At 37.3% G+C, this 25,050-nt stretch overlaps 1 protein-coding gene across 2 annotated transcripts in view; it reads right to left on the reverse strand.

The window, feature by feature from the left end:
* Window positions 1-224: 224 nt before the first annotated feature.
* SYT10 (synaptotagmin 10) overlaps window positions 225-25,050 on the reverse strand; it is a 48,224-nt gene continuing 23,398 nt past the window's right edge. For both annotated transcript variants that reach the window (XM_030263293.4, XM_072923527.1), the window contains 4 exons: window positions 15,128-15,248; window positions 14,621-14,792; window positions 13,022-13,151; window positions 225-11,952 (listed from right to left, as the gene is read on the reverse strand). In XM_030263293.4, coding sequence (XP_030119153.2) covers window positions 11,881-11,952; window positions 13,022-13,151; window positions 14,621-14,792; window positions 15,128-15,248 — 495 coding nt within the window. In that variant the 3' untranslated portion in view covers window positions 225-11,880. The remainder of the gene's footprint in view (window positions 11,953-13,021; window positions 13,152-14,620; window positions 14,793-15,127; window positions 15,249-25,050) is intronic.

Here is a 25,050-nt window from a genome sequence, read left to right on the forward strand (position 1 = left end):
GATTTAATTGTTTTCACTCAAGGGCATTCTTGCTTGAACCTTGCAAATCTGGTGGCAAAAGTATCCTTTGCTTCTTCAGAGTGTAGAATTTTAAAGTAACAAGTTAGTGAGAAGAAAAGCCCTTGGATATACACAGAGCTGCTCAGCTTGGGGACATTGTAATCCACGGGTCTTTATTTACCTTTGAAAAATATTATTTTTTAAAAACGACAGAAAAAAGTGAATAATTTTAATCACTTTATTTCTTGTTCAAAATACATATGAAACAATTAGAATAAAATTATTTCAAATGAACTCTTTGATTTTTCTTGTCTTTTTTAAATATAAAATTATCACAAACTGTACACTTCATAACATTTTTTGAGGTTTCATTGTTACATATTTTTTTCAGAACTGACAAATAGATTCACACTTTCTAGAGAATACATTGTAAAAATACTGAAATGTGCTACAGCTCCGAAAGGCTAGTGCAAAAAAACCCATTAACTATCAGTAGTACAATTTATGTTGTCAAGTTTCACAAATGGCCATTTAGCGCATACAAAAAGCCAGTAACACAAGTTCAAAAAGTTTTGTTTTCTTGTCTCTATAATGCAGAAGCCAAGGATATTGACTTGAACAATGTCTAGGTATCAAATCACAGACTTCATTTAAAAAGTCACATCATGAACACTGAATAAAGGGTACTAAAACAGTCAGGTATTTAATAGTAGATCTTGGTCAGCCAACACCACATAGCAAGAAGAGACAAAATGTTAGCAGAACTCTGCAGTTCTTTGTAAGCTACATAGACTTGGCAACATTTCTGCTGTAACCATAAAGATTGTTTTAAAGGTAGGGAATTCTGTTAGAGTTTGGGCCAGTTGGGGCCTAATCCAAAGCCCTCACTGTCACAGCAAATCCTGAGACGTTGTGTTGGGTGCTTTCGTTTAAGATATCAAGATATTAAATGTTTAAATACTAAGTGGATTTTTTTTTTAGCTGTCAATATTTCCTGTGGCCAGAAACTCCATTTTAACTTCCTACCTTTTAAAGCATACACTCTAGAGAATGCCTTCCCCACAAACAACTATATACCAGGAAAACATGATGTTCTGTGCTGGAGCAAAGATGTGGCTGAGTTCTGTTCTCCTCTCCCCGCTTCAGTTCTCACAAGGAGCGCACTGAAGCGGGTCAGCTCAAACGCAGCATGAACTACAAGCTCATGGAAAGGAAGGAGAAGGTTTTTGGGACTCCCTTGTGATTGGTGGCTGGAGGAGCACCTGGATGGTTCAGAGGAGCTGGTGCTGCACTCCTGCTGCCCGAGGTGGTGGGTGCTGGGCAGAGCAGGGCAAGGAGGAGCTGCCATTCAGCTCTGCCTGCTCCCATCCCAGCCAGCAGGGCTGTACTGCCATGGAGGGAGCTGAGGTTTACAGATCAGAGCTAACACAATATTTCACATGGCTTTCTGAACAGGCACCCTCACGATCTCCCCCAGAAAGTGGAGAAAGCACAAGTCAGAAGTGCCTCTCCAAATCAGGATGCCAGCTCATCAACTTGTAGGATATAAAAAACCCCATATCCCATCCTTAGACATGTGCATTTAAGTCCAACATATCCTACTGAAACCTAAATAGAGAAGCATAGAAAGAATTTAGACCTACACTTGGAAGAAAAAGAAACAAGGAACAATACTAAATATATATCTAGGCTTTTTCCTTCTATTGAGAAATAGTTTTCTATTTATTTAACAAAATTAAACTTTGTTCAATATTTTTTCTATAGAAATATAGACTGAAAAGAAGTGCTTTATATCCGATGTGCAACAGGACTATCTAAAAATTCCATATCAAAGGTTTAGTCTATACACACACCCTCTGAGCTTCAAAACAAAATGGCATTTTGTGAAAACCTGCAGGCCACCATTAGAAAGGAAAAATATGTAAAAACACATCACCTCCATGTCTGACTACATACACCAGACATTTTTATTTACCAAGTCAGGCAGCTGAGGCTCATCTTTCCTACCAGTATTAGTAAAATCAGCATTTGCAATAATAGCTCATACCCCAGAGATGTGCTGAAGACTTCTAATATAGTCTGAGCTGTCAGAAAGTGACAAAAATCCATGGTGGATGTAAGAGAAATCATTCTGCTTTCCTTGAGACTGGGATCATTTCATAAGATGCTATGACACATCCTCACATGTAACCTGATGCGGAGTGTACTGAGATAAGCAGCAGTGGTCCTGCTGAATTTCAGTGTTGGGCTGGCCAAGTACAGAGTGCTTTCAGAGGAAATTACATATTAAAAAGATCCATAGAGTGACTTTGTTCTATTTGGTCTATTTTCATTATATTAAGAAATAATATCATTTTAATTAATACAACAACTATTGGCATATAAATTAGCAAGTGATTAGCTCAAAAGAAAGCTCCTTTTGAAAGCACACTGGAATACTTGTATATTTGGAATAGGGTGATAAATAGAATTTTTAGCAATGCAAAATATAGAAATGAAATCTTAATGTGTTAATACACATTAAGATTAAAGAGGCTGAAATGGATCACTTTTATTGTGCTATATTATTCCAATAACTATTTAAACTACATTAGATAAATCTACCGTTTTGTGGCTTTTTTTTGAGATAACCCAAAAAAGGAGGTGGAATATTCAAATTCTACTCAGAAAAAGTAGCATATAAAGGAAAATGCCTTTTTGCCAGCATCTTTATATTTTGCTGCCACAGATATTTTTTTGCTGAAAGGATTTTTTTTTTTTTTTTTTTTTTGCATCAGTATTAATTTCAGTGCATGAATAAATTGGTACCTTAGTACCACTTTTTTGCCCTGCTAGAGATTAAATTAGAATATTCTGTCTTGAGAAAAAGTCAATTTTTAACAACAGTACATGAGAAAAAAGGAAAGAATAATGTAAAAACCATGTTGGTATAATTTGAATGAAATCTCTTTTCTCAGCACAGATTGCTCAGCATCAGTTGCTTTTTGGGTAGGACTGCTCTTCAACTTCATAGACTGCCCTGTGCCTGGAGGGGAGGCAGAATAAGAGCCAGGATTTGAAGGGTTAATCCTCAGAGCTTCTCTGAAACCTGGCTGTGACCTACAATTGTTTGTCTGCTACTGGTAAGTAGCTAAAGTGCAATAGTGCCAGGCTCCCTTTCAGAGGAATACAGAAAAGCTCCAGCTGTGCAGATTTTGGCTGCTGGCTAAGATAAAGCTATACTTTCTCATTAGTGATTCTGATTCCATAGCCCAAAGTTACCTGTGTGGACTAAGAGCTGAAAAGGTTGTAGGTTTAAATAAATTAATCAGATTTTGTGCTATAGGAAATTAAGATCATTAAACACTTATAATACATGAAGCTTGAAAGGAGTAAATGTAAGAGTGTGACGTGCTCTTTGGAGAGTACACAAAATCTCCTTTTGCATTTTCTGTGGTAGCCAAGTCTCCATTTATAAGAAGAAGAAAGACATACCCATCCACACATACCCATTTGACAAAAATAATTACAGCTGGCAATTCTCTGTCTTGTTCAGCTATGCAGTCATTTCCCTCATAACTAGTATTACACAATTAAGCTGCAGAAAACCATGGTGAGGGAAGTAATGGTCCTCCATTGATCACTCTGATTTTTAATAAGAGGCAGCCACTCCCAGGGTGAAACATTCACAGTACACCCACTACTATGTGACAATCTGAGACAAAGGAATAAGAATTCATTATTCAGCTGAACCTCCATGAACAGGAGGAGACAGATTTTGCCTGAAACCTCAATTCCAGGACCCTATTCATACACAAAGACCTGTGGGATATTAAGGGAGAAATACACCATAATTATGACTTCGTATTTTTGAGATATCAGAGAATTAACACCTGCAGCAGTCCAATGACTTGTCCACCATTTTGTGGTATTAGTTGAGGCTTGACTTGAGAACAAAACCAGTACCTTGTGTACCACAGCAGCATTTCCAGAGCTGTTTCCTATTGGTTATTCAAGCACTCTTTGTCAGGGGTGAGAGGAATAGCGGATTTGTCTTTACAAACAAACTGTGGATCTGCTGGTAAATAAAACTAGCACTGAGAGATAAAAGAAACAATGGGAAGGATTCCACTAATTGATGATTGGAAAAAGATATTTGCTTTTACAAATAAACTTTAAGTTTGCTGACAAATGAAATCAGACATTGAAAGATGAAAGAAACAATGGGGGAAAATGCTAAATTTGGTAAGAATTAAAAATGAAAAGGGAGGGGAATCTTCAGTATCAGGTGTATCGGGAAGTCTGTACCTCTCAAGTACCTCAGCCAATGGGGAAAGAGAGAAGGGAAGTGTGGCTGGGAAATTAGGATAAAAGAGGAGGCTGCATCCTCCAAAAATTTGAGAGACCCCAGGGGAATGCCCCATGGCTTCTTCCTTTATTTGAGTGAAGTAAAAGGTCTCCTCTGTCTCCTTCTTGGACATAAACCTCTGATGTTTGTGGATTAATTTTCTTGACAGGCGTTTTGATAATGTGAAGAGGTGACAATATATAAATTTTTTTTTCACCTGTTGGAAATCTTCCAACCTACGTCAGGTGCAAATAAATAGGAGGCCATTTCAGCATCCAGGAGGCCATCCAGCATCCATCCACATGTCTGAGCACATGTGGGAAGTGTTCTTTTTTTGCCTCAATTGTCCGGCAAGAAAAAGACCAGGGGGATAGGATATGCCATGAGCTCTTTGCACTGTGAATCCTCTGAGAGCAGGATCTGTGGGGCAGAGGATTTTCTTTATTTGAAGAACAGACTTAGGTTCTGAAATTGGCTCCCACTACCCTCATGAGCTGGCAAATGGCCATACAAGATATGAGGTGGGGGGCATCACGTCAAAAATCCCTTTCTGTTTGGAAGTATTTGTTACACATACATTTTTCTCTATTGAAAAGACTATTCAACTCCTTTTTATACTTTCCACTTTTCCTTTTAACAGATTTTTTTGCTTCTTTGGTGATGGTGGTGGTGGTGGGGGTTTGTTTATCTGTCTGGTTTTTTTAATTTTCCAGAGGGCTTTCTTCATACTCTATAGGCTTTTCCCCTCCTCTCTTGTCTTCTGTTATGGCGCGGATGTCATAAGAGATTTTAAATATCTTTTTGTTCAGTCCTCTTCACTTCTGATCCTACTATCATTCTCAACTCATAGCATATTGAAAAAAAGCAACTCAACCCTTTTTCTCTCTCCTCTTGCAGACTATTTTTATGGAAATGTATCTGCCTCACAAAAATATCCAACAGCCTACAACTTCTCCTGAAATTAACCTAGAAAGTGTCCCAAAAAACCTCATATTCCTTTTTGTCAATGCTAATCTTAAGTGCCTAAAATTCCTATCTGTGATGTTGACAAATATTTGTTGGAACATTTCTGATATTTAAAATCACACAGGGTCAGACAACTAGGAATCCTATACCTGCAGTAAAATATTGCTTTACAATCAGTATCATAATCTTTCCTTTTTAAACTAAGAGGTCCCAAGGTTAAAAAAAAATCTATACCATTATTCAACACAGGAAAGCAATTTTTAGCATGTTCTAGACCTTTATTTATTGTACAGAAAGTTTTTACTCCCCACTCTTGTTTAAATTTTATTTTATTTTACTCATGGGTAGATACATGGATGGATTTACTTTACTTCAGGGTGTCGAATTTTTAAGGTATGAAAACATCCTAAACTGTTTAAAAGCAATCTCTCAGAAACACTTATATACTTGTATTTTGAAGGAGAGGAAAATTGTAAAAGAGGTAGGTTACTGCATGTTTCTGGCACCCTTTTCTAACCAATGACTTTGAAGTAGTGATGAAATAACTGTGCTCTCATCTTTTCCTTGGTCTGTCTTCAGTTCTTTTTTTGTGTCAGGCTTCCTGACTTCACTTCTCCAGGGGAGAGGCAGAATTTCACAAATCTTTAATTTTTGCTGGGCTTTGGGACACTGTGCCTGTCTTAATTGTGCCAACCCAGGCAGTCTGAATGGATGTACAACTTTTCTTTCAGAGAGTCTGTGAATACTCCATTAAAAATAGAACGGTATTTAAATATTTAATCTTAAATATGCAAACTTAAATATTTCAAAAAAATGGAATTGAAAATAACAGCCTATATGCATATTTGTCCTGTCTCAAGCTTTCCCACCCATTCATGGGAGAGCAACCACACCTATTTTCTCTGTGAACTACAGTACCAGCTTGCATCCCCAGCCTGCTCAGACATAAATCTTGTATGCTCTGAATTATCTTTTGATCTTTCCTGTGCCTTTCCCCCTATGCCTGCTTGGGATTTCTCCATTTTAGATGAGATGCATTTTTCAGACTGGCTACAGCATCAGCAGACTCTCCTGGGCCACCAAGGTGGACATTAACATTTCATACAACTCATTTGCTCCTGAGAGACACTCCCCTGTCCAACATTTTTTCTCCTAAAGTAAATTTATTGAACTCACCTAGTTCAGGACCAATAGTCAACTCAACATATTGTATTCATAAATTATTACAGAGCAGCTCCACTTTCATCACAGCAGCTCTGTGACTTCCAGCAGGTCCAACTTCCAGCACATACCGCCTTGATTTATTTTTCAGGCAGTCATCATTCCTTTTCCACAGGAGGGAGCTTTGGTGTTCTGGCAACCTATATAACCCGTATTTATATGTATTAGTTATATTTTGACAATGTTGGTACTGAGGATCTTCAATAGCATCAGCATGTCTCAGCAACACAGGCTGAGCTACAGAGTGCTGTAAGAAACGTTCTCCCTTGATCAGCAAGGCACAAACACTTGTCTTTAATACCAGCAAAGCGACTAGTCCCAATGATGGCACAGTACCAAATTGTTTTTTCCTGTTCTGCAAATTTAACGTGCTTTGTGCCCTTCCAGGGGACTGAGCCCCATGGAACACAAGAATCACAGTCTACACTTGGGTGGAAAAGAATTCACATGGCAATAGCAGAGGCATTCTGCTCTCTGAGCCTGTAAAGAGGTTTCCCAGCAACAGCAACATTGTAGAGGTGCTATCAGACAAAACATCAAATCACTGCCCTGAGCACCTGCTACCACCAAGCATCCCTTAGCACTCAGCACAAGACTGAAGGTGTTAGTTCCATTTTCCTGACCAGATTGCCCTGTGAAATTCAAATCCCACCTGCAGCTTCACTTTCTCTCAGATTTCTAGCTCCTGGTTTCCTTCATGCTGTTAAAAAACTGCCGTTTTCCAGGGTTAAGGAAAAGTGCCTTGTGCAGGAGATATTTATTCATTTAGATGAGTAAACGAAAGATACTTTTACAAGTAAATGTAGTTTTTGCCTTGGAAAAGGCAAATGGCTGTGATCAGACCTCAATTAACTCCTATGCTTAATGCTGATTCTTCTTCAGGAACATGCTTCTTTTGTCCCATTTTACAGCAGAGAAAGAAAGGACAAGTGGTAAAACTGTTGGAATCTGTTACAGAGGGAAGGTTTCCATTTCAGGGCATTTGCATGGAACAGCTTTGTGTCTACTGCCACATTTTTTGCTTCATCTTTCCTAGCTCTGGGAATGCTCTGTGCCATAACTTAGCTGTTTTCAGAGAGCTCAGTTTAGACTGGCAAGACTCAGAAGCTAAATTAAAGTGAATCTTGAGTTAAACTGAATCTCTGCTGTGGTGTGAATGAGAGAGAAAATGTCCCATCAAAACCTGCATTAATATTTGCCATAGATTTGGTATATTTTATCCATATTTTGGATGGTCCAACACATATTACATGAGCTTTGTCCAAAAGTCGCCTCACTGTCTGATTAACATATACACCATATCTTAACACCTACCAAATTTTCAAGCATGTTCATTTGTAGAAATAATGTCATATGAACTTTTCAGGTCAAGGAACTGCCACTCAGTGCACATTTGTCAGACGTTTATCATGAACTGAAATGTATTTCTGATTAGGTCTGGGTGTTCTGTTCTATTGATTGTACATCCAGCAAGTGCAAATACTTGTATGTGCAAACCTAGGTTTTTGCATGCTTAAATAAGGTGATTTTCAAATTTGGCAGGCACATTTATGGATTTCTGAACAATATTATATTTTCAGCAGAAGAACTCTATTACTGAGTTCTGAAATACCATTCTTTTGAATGTTTGCTCACCCAAAAAATACAGACAAATGATTTCAGATGTATAAAGCCTGTAAAATTAATGGAGTATAATAAAAAAGCTAGTACATATACAAGTTTATAAAAAAGAGATAGCAAAATAATCTTGTAACTAGACTATCATGTATATGTTGTACATCATCATGTTAAAAAATTTTAAAAGGATTGCATTGAATCCAATTAAAAAGCCGAGAAAGAGGAGAAAAGGATGGATCAAATGAATCTTTTAACTAAACTTTTTCTTAATATTGCTCCAAAAATGCATCCACAGAAAGGAACTAGGTAATTGCTTTTTCCCTTGAAAAAAATCAACCCAATGAAAACATTTATTGGTAGCTTGATATATTCTTCAAAAATATTGGAGGTGGTGGTGATTCTTTAAGAAAAATATACAATTTTGTTACTTAAACATAAGTAGTCCAAAGAATTGCATTTATTGAAGAAGAAATTTTGCAGGGGAAGTTGCTGGCCACTTTATCTCTGACCAATATTCATATTCCTAAGTCGCATAGACAAAAGATGATGAGGAAAGAGCTGGTTGTTTTCTGGCAGGGCAAGGGGAGGGGCCATGTCACCAGAACTGTAAAATGCTGGGATCCAAAGCTGAGATCGTGGAGTGCTGTACATGACCTGAATCTTTGTGAGCTTGTGCTCACCTGTGCAGTGTGAAACCCTGCAATACAATTCTTATTAAGTACTGGTGCAATTTCCAGTAAACTGCTTCAAGCAAAATAGGTCAGGCCTTTAGGAAAAGAAGATTTTCTAACTATTGTAAAAGTTCTACAAGATATTTTAAACCAGCCTTTTGCCACATTTGTTTTTTTCCTAAATTAGGGTAATGCATGAGATATAGAAGAAATGTGGATAAGCAGAAAAAAAAAAATCTGGATGGGAGTAGGGAACTTGCAGCTTCTCCAAATTTCCAAATTAAAATATTTAAAATTCCTTCATAATGATATACATCGAGCAACATATTCCTTGACTTAAACTGTGCTAAGCTCTTCCTTGGTGCTTCAGTGATGTCACTGGGAGTAACTTGTGAAAAGGCTCTAAAGCCAATGGATGGGTTAAGCTAAGTACCTATCCTGTCTTTTGAGATGGCTAAGGAAACAATGGGGAAAAAAATATTTTTTCACTAATTCTATTAATCACTACTAAGGGAATAAAGATAATTACTTAAGGGATCATTTTTGAAGATAGATGTCCAGATGATCTTGCAGCCTGATTTCTCCTAGATGCATAGCACCCATCAATCAAGAAGTCATTCACTATTGTTATTGACAATACCAAAAATAACAAGACAAGGGGGCACAAACTGAGCCTTTGGCATTTGACAACAATGAAGATTTAAGAAAATGAATCTTGAAATACCTTACTACCTATGATGAAACACACAGGATAGTCAGAGAACAGTAAAATAGGTAAAAATATGTTGCTCATTGCTGAACACTTATGCTACATTTGATCGTGAATTTGTTCGCTTTTTGGATATTAGGTGCAAAAAAGTGCAACGAATATTTAATTAACTGTTACAGTACCACATTACAAAAACTATTTTTGAGGCCACAAAGGCCACTGTTGATATAATTTATATTAAGATAAATGTATACATAAAATAGTTTTTCAATCTCCATATATATATATATATATATAAATATATATATCTGTTTCTGTATCAGCCTTGCAGAAATCATGTTGAAAATTATCTAGGCCACAGAATTTTGTTAGGATAACAAAGATGGGAGGGAAAAAACCTCAGAGAGGAGAGTTTGTTCTCCTATTAAAACAAATTACTCATCCAGAGCAAAAGGAGGAATGAAATTCTGCAAGGCTGCTCCATATTTATGGTGATGAAAATACAATCTTAAGCAGGGAGGATCAGTGTTCAGCACTACCAGCCCTCTCTGGGAGAAACCGTTTCTACCTAGAGGCCATGAATAACAACCTGAAACAGGCATTCAAAAACTTGGGCTGGAGCCTTTTCTTTTTATCCCTTTTTTCTTTCTTTTATTTTCTTTTTCCCCCCTTATTTCTAATGACTGTCTGAGAGATCGATTTTTATATTTATTTCCTTGCTTGCTGTGTTCATAGGCACAGGAGGCAAGGTATAAAAGATGCTTCCTTTTTTGTCTTAGATACACCTGCAATGTTAATACCAGCCCTGCTAGCTTTTCTGGAGCAGTTTAAGACACTTCAAGGTATTTTTGACTGTCTTAGAGATTAGTCAGTGGCATGGAGGGACTGGATCTTCAGGAACATGTCAGCCAGGCTAAACCAACTCAAAATGGTTCTTCAGAAGTTTTCCAAAACAACCTTTTAATTTCATACCAAATGAATTATCAAAATTTCTTTCATTGTCATAAATCAATCTTATTTGTAGATTTTCTCCTGCATGGCACTTCTGTAAAGATTCTGTTTTGGAAAACAGTCTCCTCTGTTTTATTTATATATTGCAAAGATACAAAAGGTGCTACCACCCAACTTTTTCTAATTACAGTCCAGCTTTCAAAACCTCAGACCCAACCATGCTGTGCTGTCTGTGCTACATTCTTCACAGAAAGAAAGAAAAGAAAAGAGGAAAAAAAGAAAGTGACTATCTGATTTATCTGATTGAGGTAAACTGCAGTGTTTGGAGATAAATCCACAAAATAATATGTAGTTCTCTTCTAGTTTTTAAAGTATCTGACTACAGCCAATAGATTTTTTTCATTTGCTCTCACTGTGTAGTCTAATAAATTAGTTTACTTGCTTGTAAAATAGTCACATTTTGATTTCTCTGTCCATAGACTGACAGAAAACACATCTCAAATTCTTATTTAGCATATGTGTCAAGAGGCATCCAGCCAGCAACCAGAAACTAAATTCTATGTGTGCTGTGCACTCAGTCAAAATAATTTCAAAGAAATCTGTCTGTCACATTAAATCAAGAATCACAAAAATGTTGTGGGTAACTGCAATATTTGGTCAGTTTTGTGAACAGATAAATGACATTAAATCAATTCCTTTACTTCTGAGCATTCTCTCCTCTGCAGTTTGATTTGTGTAGAGATGCAGCTGTCATCATGAGTGCTGGAAGGTTATAACTGCATAGGTCCAGTTCTCATACCTGTTTCAGAAGGGCTGGACCTAAAACACCCTGAAGTCAGTAGATCTGCCTCATTGGCTCCAGAGGGCTTTAAATCAGCCCTTCCTCCCTGCCCAAGGAATGAACTGACTTTCCAGATACTCAAAACATGACAACAGTTGGTTTTTTACATGCAACATTCAGTTTGAAGTGCTATCTTGCAAAGTCACAGAAGATTTAGTGCAATTTATAAGGAATTTACTACATGAGCTGCATATGACTATTTGCTCTTCCTCCAAAGAATTAGGTGTTAGAAGGTGCAGTAGTTTTGAATTACTTAAGGGAATTTTTTTTCTGGTTCCTTGCCTGTGAAAAGATACAGGCCCCATCAAACCACTGCTTGGATATGACACTGGATATATACCAGAGATAAAACAGGTTAATGAATTTGCACAAGGAAGGGTTATATTTGACTTGAGTCAACTTCATTCACACTTTAACAAATTATTATAAACTTTCATATAAGACTTAGAATAGGAAAGATGTATTTTGATAAAAAAATATGGATACAGTTCATCTGTGGAAGCCAAACCTTCTGTTGATGTAGATGTGGCTACAGGGGAGTTTTGGACACTGAGCATGATGGATCCATTCGGGCTCCCTAGGGCGTAAGCGGTGGTTTGGGTGAGGAACAGGATCCCTGGCTATCAAAACTGGTTGCTCGGCCAGGTAGCTGCAAGAAAAGTGTTATTTTTACAAATGTCATCACGTCTGGCTGTGCATCATGCTCATTTCAGAGGATGAGAGACTCTCTCAAAAAAGAATCCAGATCACATCCAGACCCTTTCTAGTCTCTGGATCAAAGTCTCCAGAAGAACTATAATGGAAAGAAATTTTCTGAAGTGTCCTTCTAAAAATGCCTCTGACTCATTTCACAGGAATGGGTTTATTTCACCAAAAGGTGTTGTAACCCTGTCTTCTAATTTACATAAACCAGACAGAGCCATGAACCTCTAAAAGACACTTCTCTGCTGCCTTGACTCAGTTTCCTTGCCCCCACACATTTTTTGGTGGTTTACTGAAGCCTTGATATTACGCTTTTGCTACGTCTAACAGGACATGTTGTGCAGCCATGTGCTCCAGAGTGGGGGAATCACATGGCCTCAGGCAGCAGCTCATTTTTCTACAGATTGCTTTTGTGATGGGCTAAACAGTGCCCCGCTGCTTCCTAAGGCTTCAATATGTATCTTTCTGAGTCCAGAGCTGTGAGGATTTTGTGTACAGAACACCAACAATGTGTGGTCACAGCAGATCACAGAGGGAGTCCAAGCCCAGGGACTTGTAAATATAATCATCCCTACTTTCGAAAAAGCTCCAGTAAGCATCTGTTGAATAACTCCGGAGGGAGCTGCTCATATGTTGCCACAATTTAGCCTAATTTCCAGGCCAGTTACAGATTAATGTTTTAGCAACAGCAGCTTATGGTAAAGATTTTTGAATTGGAAATGATTGCTTTTGAAATTTTCGCAAATGATCTCTTCTAAGTAGCTGTAAGCTCTTTATCAAAATCTCTGGAATTTTAAGCATCTAAATGTAATCTTACAATGCCATCAGAGCATCATGGAAACTGTTAAACTGGCCCTTTTAAATTACAGATAAACACATGCAATTAGATTTAGGCTGTGCTAATGATCTTCTATCTGATCTATAGGTGCTGCACTGATTTTCATGATTCTCAGAAGCCCATAAATATGAGGGGCAAAATCTTTCAATATCAATGAGAAAATTTTGCTACTTCTTACCTCTACTAGCGGGTGCCAGTGAGTTATTGGTTTACGTGGGTAAGCCAGCATTTCATTCCAATGATCTCTTCCAAGACCTTCGGCGTCAATTCCTGTCCGGCATACTCCAATGACCTCATTGTGCCCTACTCTGAGAATTGTAGAGTGAGAAGGAATTTATTTTTAATAAAAAATAGTTTTAATAACATCTGATATACAATTCTGTTTACTGGCTTAGTGTGGCACAGAGTACATGGCCAAAGTTTTCACATCATTTATTACAGATATTAGTTTTAATGATAGTATGGTAAAATTAAATTCTGTAATGGTAACATCAAAAACCTCTAGCCACTACCAGAGTGCTTCTAGCAGCTATAAAAATAGCAATGAAAACATAATCCTTGCCATTAAAAGGTTACAACCCAAAAGACACAAGGACAGAAAAGGATCATAATACACAAAGTTATCTGAAGGAAAACATTCTTGAAATTTGTGAGAGAGGAAAGTGAAGAAAAATGGTGGGGAATACATTTCCTGATGCAAATGCTTCAGAGATATTTTAATAAACTATTTCTTAGCTCTAGCTATTGTGATCTTTTGAAGTTCAGTCAAAAATGTGAAAGGTAAGAGTCATAGGCTATACCTCAATACTTTGTGCTCCTCACAGAGCCATAAAATGGTTGAGAAGCATCAGAAAGTTTCTGTACCTTGACCTTAGGATAATGCTTTCCAATTTCCCCTTAGCAAGTGCTGGGAAGGGAGAAGCTGAGGAGGACTGAACATGTGCAAGCTGCTGTGCTCCTTCCCTGCTAATGGCACCATGGTGCCGCTCTCATGTCTGACTGAAAAAGTCTTCCTGGCAGAACTTGGAGAACAACCAGAAATCTGATGGCAAGGGAAACAATCTGAAGGGTGATGTTACTAAATTGGACTTTCACTGTTTATTTGCCCTGCAATCTCAAGAGCTCATTACTAACAGCACTTGAATGAAACAGACTTGCTTGGGCAGGGTTCTGTCAGTTTTGATCAACCTGTAGTCCTTGAGCCACTCTAAGCAGGAGTCTCTTCCTGTCGGTTCTCAGTGAAGCCATAGATAATTAGCCTAAGACATCTTATCAGTGAGGGCTGAACCCAAAGGTTACCTATTGAAGATTGCATATTGAAAGGTTATTTTACTGAATCAACTGAAGAAATAATTTCAACTTAGTTCAATGACATAGTTAGCATTTAATTCTTTTTTAGTAATTGAAATTTTCTTTAGTTTCAAATACCTGCTATTTAAATAGAAATTAGAGGTGTGAGGGACTTTCTTAAGCTCAAAGACATATGTGGTTTATAAAGTTTGTACATAGTCCAGTCCCCAGAAATGGACAGGAATGTGTATCAGGCCTAAGTGGCCTGAAAGAAAATTGAGCAATATTTTTTCCTCATCTTAGTCATTTATGACACAGATAAAATGCCGTGCGCTCTAAGAGGTGTGGAAGCTTTAAACTGCTTCATGAAAAGGCCCCAAGGTTTTAGCGTTTGTGACATTGAAGCTTCCTGTAAGCTTGAGGCAGAAAGCAGCTGCTTGCAGTGATCAGGAATTGTCTCAATGGTCAGAAAGTGAACTGTGCTTACCTGTCATAATCCATCACTGCAATGGAGAGGCTGACCTGGTCCACGTTCTCTGGAGGGATATCAAAGATGATGGCCTCATTATAAACGGGATTCAGCGTGTTCTTCTTTGTGGTTGTTTTCCGCTTTTTCAGCCTCCGTCCCTCGCACATCAGCGACACTTTGACGTACGGATCTGAGTAACAGATAATCAGTGCATGCATTAGGACTCAAACCATTCAAGTGGGTAGCATAAGAACAATATTTGTGGTAGGAATGTTATACTGCTAAGGTAAAAGGTTGCAAAGGTTTGAGTCACCCTGGCAAACACTGCTTTCATCATGCTGCAAATGCAAAGGAAAGGTACAGCCATTCCTAACAGATGCACTGGCTGCCACTTCATCTAAAGAGGGTCTGTATCCATTCTCTGCTACTTCCATCCCACAGCCATGTCAGACACACAAAACCCAAGGAGCTCTTATTCATCCCCTTCCTGAATAGACTCTGCCTTGTTTGAAAAAGTAGATTCACCTGATGCACCAGTTATATCCATTGCTTTGAGATTCCGACATTTGATGACTGTCAAAGTCATTCTTCCAGCAGTAGGCAAATAACAAAGGGAAAACATGATCTCACCCAAATCTATGCTTTCCTGAAAAAGAAAAGCAATTATTAGAAACCTGATCATACTACTAAAATAACAGGTACAGATCATGCAAAACTGTAATTTTTTTTTTTTTTTTTTTTTAATGGAGAGAGGCTTCTTTTGCAGCCTCGGATGCTTCTGAAGAAGTCATAAGCAATTTTCAAAAATAATTTCCATAAAGTACAGGAGGAGTAACAACAAAATAATAGTTTAAAGACAAGATTTCCAGTTACTAAACTGAGAAATTAAACCAAAATCAGAGAAAAAACTTTCTGGATTCCTGATATTTTTGTGTTGAATTCACACAAACAAAAAGGTGCTGAAAGTAGAATGCCAAGTTCTGCTCTTAAAAGCACTCATACTCCATCAGCCCCAATAGAAAGAAATCTGATGGACTATTTAGATCATGCACATTTACATGCCCTTTAGATACTGGAATTTATGTAGGAAAATAATTTCTGCACAGATATGTGTATAAAAAGCTAATCCTGTCAAAGTGCTTCAAAAAGAAGAATATGTTTGTAAAAGTTGCTCTCTTTAGTGCTCTCAATGTGCTTTGAGAGGTTGTTCTGTTTCACAAGAAAAGCGAAGTAAAGGACTAGCACCGACAGATTTCCTGGCTCAACAACAACTTTTTGGAGGATAATATACTCAGAAGGATGGATAGGTTCCGTATGAGTTTTAATAATCCTCACAAAGAGACAGGCTCTATATCGAGGCCATGTGCTAAGTACTCATGCAACAATATGTGTCATGCAGTTTAGATGCTACAATACTTGAGATGTATAACCTAAGGGAGTTTCTACAAGTTCTTATTTTTCCTTTTCTCAGTTATACAGTTATCCTAGCACTGCAAAAGTTAAGGTTTTGAGATGTTTCGTATGTTCTAAATTGTTCCTGTTCTGAATTTTAAATGCACCTTTGCCACCTCCCCATCCCAAAAAATTGCATATTAAAAACTTAGGATATGAGTTTGTAAGGGGCATGTAAGGAAGCCACTCTGTAAAGCAGCCACTCTCAAACATGCTCATGTGATCTCAAAGGACAGCCACTCTCAAACATGCTCATGTGATCTCAAAGGACCTTTTTTTTTTTTTGGACTAATACTAAAAATCTTATTTTTAACATCTCAGCTTCGATATTTTACCTGTCAAACCTGCGGTTACCCTGAGAGTACAAATTTATTTGAGAGCTGCTGGATTTACTGTAGAGCTGTTCTAGTATCAAAAGGCAAGTACTTTTAAATGAAAAATATTAAAATAATGATTGCTGTGTAGGAGAGAAATATACTGTTTACAGTTATAAGACAAGACTGGGCTTCTTGTTCACATTCTTCAGCTGTTGTCAACAGTTTTATTGACTTCCTTCAGGCTAATACTCTTTCTAAATTGAAACAAGTATTTCACATCTTTCTTGAGTAAAAATGAACTAAATCACATGCTTTGGGGTGTGAGGTTTTTTGTATTTTGTTTTTTATTGTTTTTTTCCCCTTCATTGCAGACTAGAATGAAGAATACAGTTTTGGAATAGCTTTAAAGTCTCTGTTGCAGTGGTAATAAAATATTGACTTTTGTGCAGGCCAATCAATTCACAAGTTCAGTCATTGGCTGGGATTTTGACAATTACTAGTTTGATAAGCATGTGAACGTGCACTGTGGGCAAATTTCACGCATGCCAGAATTTCAGATTTATCAGAATTTCAGAATGATTGAGCTCATTCAGTTCACACAGGACAAATACAGATATTTGACCTCTCCCTTTTTTTACCACGAAGAGTGCAGAATTTTGTACCAGAGACTCAATTACCAGACCCAATTTTCTATTTCAGAAAACAAACAAAACTTTAACAACTGAATGGTAATTCTTTCCACTCATTTGTTACAGTGGTAAGTGATGTCTCATATTTTTCAGTTCTGATATATCTGAACATTGTTTGAAGCAGAGCTTCTCCTACTGGTGTTACTCTCTGAGTCTGATGGCTGTTCCTCATATCCCTATATCAAACAGATCTTACTCTTTTGTTTGAAAAGAAAACAGAGTTCCCAGAGTTTCAGTGCTTCAAAATTACCTAAGATCTGTGTAGAGAAAGGTGATGAAAATGGGTTGGATCATGAAACGCCATGGGTAGCTCATAGAAAGATCTAATTTTTCTATTTCAGAGAGATGGCTTGAGTATGTGAACAGAGAAAAAATAATTTTTGAAGATGAGAGTATGAATCTGAGTGTTCTATTATTTCTTTTTGAAGACAAATTGGGTAGACACTCAAAGGTTTGTGTGAGCCCAGCTGGTAAAGCAGAATACAGACAGGAATACGTACTAGTATTTTAAAATGCTTCAAAGGAAGCATTGCTCAAAATGCTTGCCAAACTCACTCTGTTGTTACTCTACATTTTTGAGAGGCAGAGAAAAGCAGTTTCTGTTCTGAGTATCTGCCAAGACTGGTGATCTTTCTTCATACAGGAGTGTGAATGTGTGAAGTTCTAAATGTTATTTTGAAGAATTAAGATTAAAATTATACCTATGATAGTATAATAAACTGTATATTGCAAAAAATGTCTGAGATATCTCCATTTTCACACACACACACTTGTTAATCTGAGCACTAGAGATTGATAAATTTGGAGCTGAAAACACAGATTCAGACCTCGATTATAAAAATAGTAACCTTTTTTGGTTTTTTATTTTTTAAACTTCTCATGACAGTCTTTGTTAACCACATTGATATCATAAATAACAATTTTAAATTCCCTGGATCCTTAAGCATTGTCAATTTTAGTTGAGAGTTAAATATAGCTTACAATTTAATTTAGAATCTCAGCGCTATGGAAAATTCATGTGTTTTTTCACTTTATAATTAACTAGATAATTAAGTTGACACAAGTAGTCTGACAGGAGCCCTTCAGCACAAGCAAACCTGAAGGAGCCAAGGCACAGACTGCCCTCAACAATCAAATCTGCATCACAGTGTGCCTCAAACAAAAAACAACTCACAAGACACAATCAAGTGGATGTCATCTGTGAATATTTTAAAATAATCCTCAGATTGCCTTACATGTATCACAAATTTTCCGAAAATTGTACGTGACTTAGATAACTCCCATGACACTTCATCTCTTTCATAGAGTTATTTTGAATTTTTCTTTTTTTTCTTGAACTAAATTTGGGTTTCAATTAACAGCTAGCTTTATGGATTCTTGTAATGATTGCCTCCCACTGGCTTCCAATAACAGGTACAGAAAAACCAGCATCAAGCACAGCTGCCCTTATGCAAATGGAAGCTTTTGCTGACACCTCATATCTCTCCTTCACTTATTTCCCTTCTGTATCCACCAGCCACCACACAGCACTGAGGACCTGAAACAGTGGCCATCACTCTATCAGCTTCAGTTACTTCCATAGCTGCCCTTTTACTTCTGCCCATCCATTTTCTGGTACAGTGGGTCTAGAACAAAATAAAACAAAGAAAAAAATGGTCTCACGTGCACATATCAGTTATTCTGATGAACTTTGTGGGTTTTGAGCTACAGAATGCAGATTTCTAAAATTAGCATAATCCTCATCCCACACTAGTAAGCACGTGAATGAATGTGCTAATAATATTTTTCCATTACTTCCATTAGGATGGATCCATTAGGTTCTCTCCACATTCTCTGCTTTGTGGGCTCCTGGGAAATAAGTCCAGGAGCTGGCACAGTCAGAAATAAAAAGTTCCTTATTCTATTCTCTTTGTTATCATACCCAATGGACACCAGTGCTCTCATTTCCACACATATGCCTGTAAAAATTGCAGCATTTCTACAGAGGCTGTGCTCCCCACTCACAATATGGATAAAAGGGAAAAGAGTGAGAAGTTTGGAGAATTTGTAGGGGAGCATCAATTAAACTGATTGAGGTTTTTGAACTGCTGTTGCTGGTAAAAGTTCTGCTGCTGCTTACTCCAATTAATTTTCTCAGTAGTTTCCACAAAATTCAATAAAAGAGACAATTTTTAACTAGGAACCTCCACAAGTCCTGTGGGGAAGGTGGCTGTAGATCCTTCAATTTTCAGGGTGGGTTTTACTCACATATCAACCCACACAAGCCTGAAACTGAACAGGAAAACTGTTTATTGCCTATACTGATAGTCTAATAACCTTCATAGTCTCCCTCCTCTATGCCAACATCGTAACTGATTTCCTATGACAGCAGGGGTAAAAAGCTTATAGGGACCCGATACGTGAAAAAATGTGTCAGTTCTGAGTCACAAGTGAACTTTAGAAAATTTTTTCACTGATGTTTGTTTCTTCTTCTTTTCCACTAGTTTTTCAAGTTTTGAAATTCAAGCAAAATCTTAAAACAGCAACTTTGTCTGTATTCTTATAATGAACTATGTAAATGTTACTGAAACTGGAAAATTTACATTCTTTTGTTCTTATTAGTCTGTCATTAATTTCCATGGTTAAAATGACAAGTATCTGCATAATTAGTAGTGCAGTAGAAATTAGATTCCCTCAAAAATTTGCTTGTTGCTACTTTATTTATCATTCATATTATCATAATCCACAGTAACAAGTTCAGTTCTTAATCTCAATTTTAATATCTGGAACTACTTTCCTATTCATTGTAACTGGAATGATGCTTTAAAGACTGCATGTAAGAGTAGCACAACAAAAATACTAATGGTGGCATGAATCCCATTTGTACTTGATTTCTAACCAAATTAATTGCAAATTGCATTCTCAGCTTTCCTGCTATATTTTAAGAAAGCCACTGTAATAAATAATAATAGTAATTTTCTGGCTACCTAAGAAGGTATTCATACATTGCTTTTCTAGACTTTTAGCTGTTGTCTTTAGTAACACTGAAAATTGTTCTTCTATACAGTATTTATATTTAAAGAAAAATGTGTTGGTGAGTTAGACCTTTGGATTACTCGAATATTTCAGGAAGAGAATTCCCCCATAGCACAGATTTATCTTTCTCTGTTTAGAAACATATTATATATATTTCGTCTTTCCAATAAAAACTACTGACATTAAGCTTCAAGATTAGTGATAAAATATAACTATGAAGATTGGGAGTTGGATGAAAAGAGAAAGTAGACCTGGCCCCTGAGAAAATTAGCTAAGAATGTATTAAGGTATTCCTGGTTTTGAGGCATATATCAGGAGTTCAAAGAGTGAGAGGAAAGAAGAGAACAGAAATCTACCAGTCTGTTTTCTCCTTTATGCATTTAGAATCCAATTGTACCCTTGCTATCACAGAAATTATTAAAAGCTCTGTGAGGCTCAGACTGGAGAGCTAATTCTACCTCATCTCGAGGGGATTTTCCTTTGGAAACCTTGTCCCCACCGTTAATATTTATTTTCGTCTTCTGTTGTTCTTTGCATATCAAACCCAGCTCTTTCCTTCCTCTGAGCACCAGCTCCTGATTGAGCTGTTGCCCTGGGAAATGAATCAATTAGGTTTGTGTTTGTTCTTGCCTCTGTGGAAGACAGTATGGAAGCTGTGGGGCCTGTTGCTCTGTAATGACTGTGTTGGCTGCTTGTGGAGGGCTGATGCTTGTCTGAGCCTGTCCCCCTGGCTGCTCTGGGTAAGCTCTGCTGCTGGTTGCAGCCCTGATGGCACAGGGAGGACTCCCTGAGGCTGCAGAGTGCCCTCAGTAGTGCCCTGGAAGGCTCCTGGGTGCTCCTTGTGCTGCTCCCTCTGTACAGAACCATGTGTCCTGTGCACCTGGGGGTTGTTGCATCTTGCCAGGCAGCAAGAAAGCCCATCCCTGCCTCAGGACAGCTGAGAACAGAGGTGCTTCTGGGAGCTAACTGTGACAGGAGAATGAACCAAAGTGCATGTGGCCTCCCATACAAAGATGCTTTTCTGAAGCTGCAGAGCAATGTCTGCAGCGAGACTTAGCAGTGAGAAACTCTCAGGCACAGCAGGTCAGACAAGCCATGTACCTGCAGCTGCCACAGCATTGTCTGGATGCAGAGATATTAAAATCCCCTGAGGAAACCATGCCCTTATTCACCTAACGTTTATTACTTTTAGGGTAGAGTGGAAGTAGCAGTTTCCCTCTAGAAAATCAAAATATTAAAATAATTTGTCATTTCAAATTATAAGAAACATTAAATAGTAATAGTAGAAACCTTCCCTGCCTTCAGTAACTGGACAGAAACCCACTCTTTCTCCATTGTCTTTTCTAGTTTTCAATCAGACCTAAAGCAGTTCCAAACATAAATTAAGGTCTCCAAAAGGTTTAAAAAATGATCCAGAGTATTCTCTCATCTGCTCAGCAGCAGCATTGGTCACATGGATCCCTTGTATTACTGGCCCAGAGCAGAAATGACAAGTGCCAGCAGTTCCTGGCTTAAAAGGGCTGTTCTAATGACGATCAGTGCCCCGACACTGACAGGCCCTGTGTCTTTTACACCTGTTTAAGGTTCTCTTGAACCTTTCAGGTACATTTCCAGAGATATTCACAGGTCTAAGTGCGTTCTGATGAAGGTGGGTAGCTGTAGGGCTTGGCCCATGACATTGCTGATGGTAAAACATTTCCTCCTAGCGCTGCTCTTTGAACACTAAGAAACAGGACAATCCTGAAAATGTGGCCTCAAGGTTGGGCTACAAAAGACACCTCTGTCAGCTCTCTACCACAACTGCCTCACTCGGAGAAAGGTCTAAAGTTTTGTCCACTTGCAAAACATGGGAGATGGAGAAAAACAAAGGAAGGATTATGCTCTGGGTGAAATTTAGACATATACTTCATTATTGTTTGATGAGAAAATCAGAAGAATCTATTTCCATAACAGAGGCCAGCAGCCAGCAGAATTACCTGTGTTATTTCCTACTCTGGCAAGTGTTTGATATAAATGAACTGAGACAAATGTTACTGTCCTACCTATTTAAAAAAATATATATTTAAGCACTTCTGTCTTTCCCAGTGATGCTATTAGTTATATTTCAATTGCTTTAGAAACAGCAATCACGCACCACGGACATCACATCAAGACTATATCCTTACAAAATCTGCTTTTTCATTCCACTCCACAAATGTGCAAACTGCAGCACTGAAATGCCTGGTGTTGGGAAATAATAATCAAGTTCCATCTGTCTACATGAGATAATTCAAGAGGGAACAAGTACATGACAATTTGATGATTAAGATCCCCAAGAGGCTAACTCTGTTGGAAATAGGGATGGCTTTCCTCTAAATTCTGAGCTTTAATTTTTTTCCCAATTGCATGGTTTCCTATCATTGGTTACTCCAACAGACTTCACAGGATACCTTCAGAAAAAAAAAAAATCTTTCTGACAGTCACTTGCCAATATTTTTAGGCAATAGCCTTAGACGAATTTTCTAAAGCAGGTGATAATTTTTAAAAGTATTATAGTAATCTAATAAACTTTTACATGCAGAAATTGATGGACCACAAGCAGTGGACTTCTTGCCTAGAAAATTTAAGACACTGAATATTAGAAGTGCTTGTTAGCAATTCCAAAAAGACAGTTTTCTTTTTGAAAAATATTATATTCTGATAGTAACAAAACCTCAGAAATGTATGCAAAACTTACAAGCACCTGACAAAACCAGAAACCTCATGTGTTGATTAAACAATCCATTTGATATGATTTTTTTGCCTTTAATGCTATAAATTAATTTTCTCAAGTGTAGTGAGAATTAAAGTATTCCAATATAATGAACAACCTTCACAGGGGGTCCAAATCTGACTCTTGATTTTTTTTCTGTTTTTTTTTTTTTTAATTAATCAGGTGAACAGAAGCAAATGATGGGTTATTAATTGAAAATTCAATCACCTATTCAAGCAAAATTTGGGGGTATATCAGATATCTAAGATACTTTTCCTATACTACTGATTTTGTTCTAAATTTAAATTAATAATCTAACAGGTAAATGTTATATATTATAAAACATGCTATGTTTTCAATATAAAACACAGAAATACAACAGAGAAACAATGATATGAATGAAGAAATGAAGGTAAAGCCCAAACTACAAAATGTGAACAAATATCAGCATCTGAAAACAATGAGAATAAAAATGAGTATGTGTGTGTAGGCCAATCCTGCACTTCCATAGAATAATTTCAAATTATTATTAGGAGCAAAGAAAGTGTATTAAAAGTGTAGATTCACACAGAGTCATTGGGTTTTGAGCCAAAAGGATCCAGTGCAACCATCCAGTCTGATTTTCCCAGACTGTATTTCCTTCACCAAATAAAAACTTTTTATGGTTGTGCAAGCAAAACTTTTAAAAATTATGTTAGCTACTGACAAAGAGTTGTTGCATAACAAAGAATCTCCTGATCTTCTGACCTCTTGCGGCATTTTTCTTCACAGGCAAAATGTAGCAAATAATTTTCTTGGTAAATCTCTCAAGTAGTGTTTAAGACTGAAGAGTTTGGTGTCATAAGAATAGATTTTTTTTCACGCTGGTAATAGGAATTATTTTTGCCCTCATTTTAACTTCTGAGTAGAAAATTCTTGACTGTGGAAGAGATGTAAAAGATTCACAGATGAGGAGAGGCTGCTTCCACTGACTATTTTTTTTTTAAGTTTTGGACTAATTATTTGATCTATCACTTCTATTATTTTCCACATCTATCATTTAGCAGCAGCATGAGCAGACCACAGGGTGTAGGAATCATGTCTGAACAGAGACAAAAAACTTCTCAGAACATAAAACAAAACAGAGCAAAGGTGAAGAAGTAAAAAGCATGAGAGAAATATATTTGCAGAAAGGCATCTTGGTTCCTGGGCTCTAGTGGGTGGGTATAGCCTTTTCCACTCACACAGCCTGCTTAATTTACAAGGATTCTTTACAAACACCAAAGCACATTTGTTTGTATTAGAACGACTTTCCACCAATTGTAGAACCAGCTGGATCTTTCCTTTTCAAGGTTTATCAAAGTTCAACTGACTCTGGCCAGCATTAGTTAGTGACTTTGGTAAACTTTATATCTGGTGTTTAAGACAGTTAATCTTCACGGATTAACATCTCACACAGTGTTTATTCCTTTGGAAGTTTGGCTCACTCAACTTACAGTTTCTGAAATGACAAAACTAGAAGCCTGTATTACAATTTCATAAAACAGTTCAAGTAAATCACAAGGCAGCACAGTGCACACACAGTCACTGGACATCTTCTGGGAAGGCCTAATTTTCTCAGGAAAAAAAAATCAATTACCACTTTCTTACATAATTTTCTGAGGATAGGGTAAGGCTTGTGAAAGCTGATGAAGCTAGCAAGACTAAAAGATTTTAGTGCCCAATTTTATGTGCCCATTGTTGATGGTTTAAGTGAAGACAACCTTTTCATACACATGCAGCACTTTAAACTATACTGCCTGGAAGGCTGAAATCCAAAAACCTCATGTTTTCTTTTAAGATGGACAAGATGAAAACACCAGCAGAGTGAGTTAGGCACTAGAACTGTATGCCTTAACCTTAACCCTTACTGAGGAAGAAACTTGAATTAGGATCCAGTGCCAAGTTTAGCAACCATTTTCATCCATATGTGTATTAGTGTCAAACACAAATGCATAACCTGGTATGGCATTTCAATTTGCTCAAAACCAGTGGTGAACAGTCCAGAGATTATTATTTGCTGAAACCATTCTAGTTATCAGTTAAAAATCTCATAGACACACCTGCTGCTAGTGACTAGTGAGCTTTTAAGTAATGACTAAAGTATCAAACACAATATCAAAGCTAGAAGAAATTTCTAAAAATGGTTACTTGGACTGTTATTCCAAGACCTTAAACACACATTCAGTTTTAAGCTTGAGAACACAATTCTTAAACTTGCCTTAA

Source organism: Taeniopygia guttata, chromosome 1A (assembly GCF_048771995.1).
Source record: "Taeniopygia guttata chromosome 1A, bTaeGut7.mat, whole genome shotgun sequence".
Lineage (NCBI taxonomy): Eukaryota > Metazoa > Chordata > Aves > Passeriformes > Estrildidae > Taeniopygia > Taeniopygia guttata.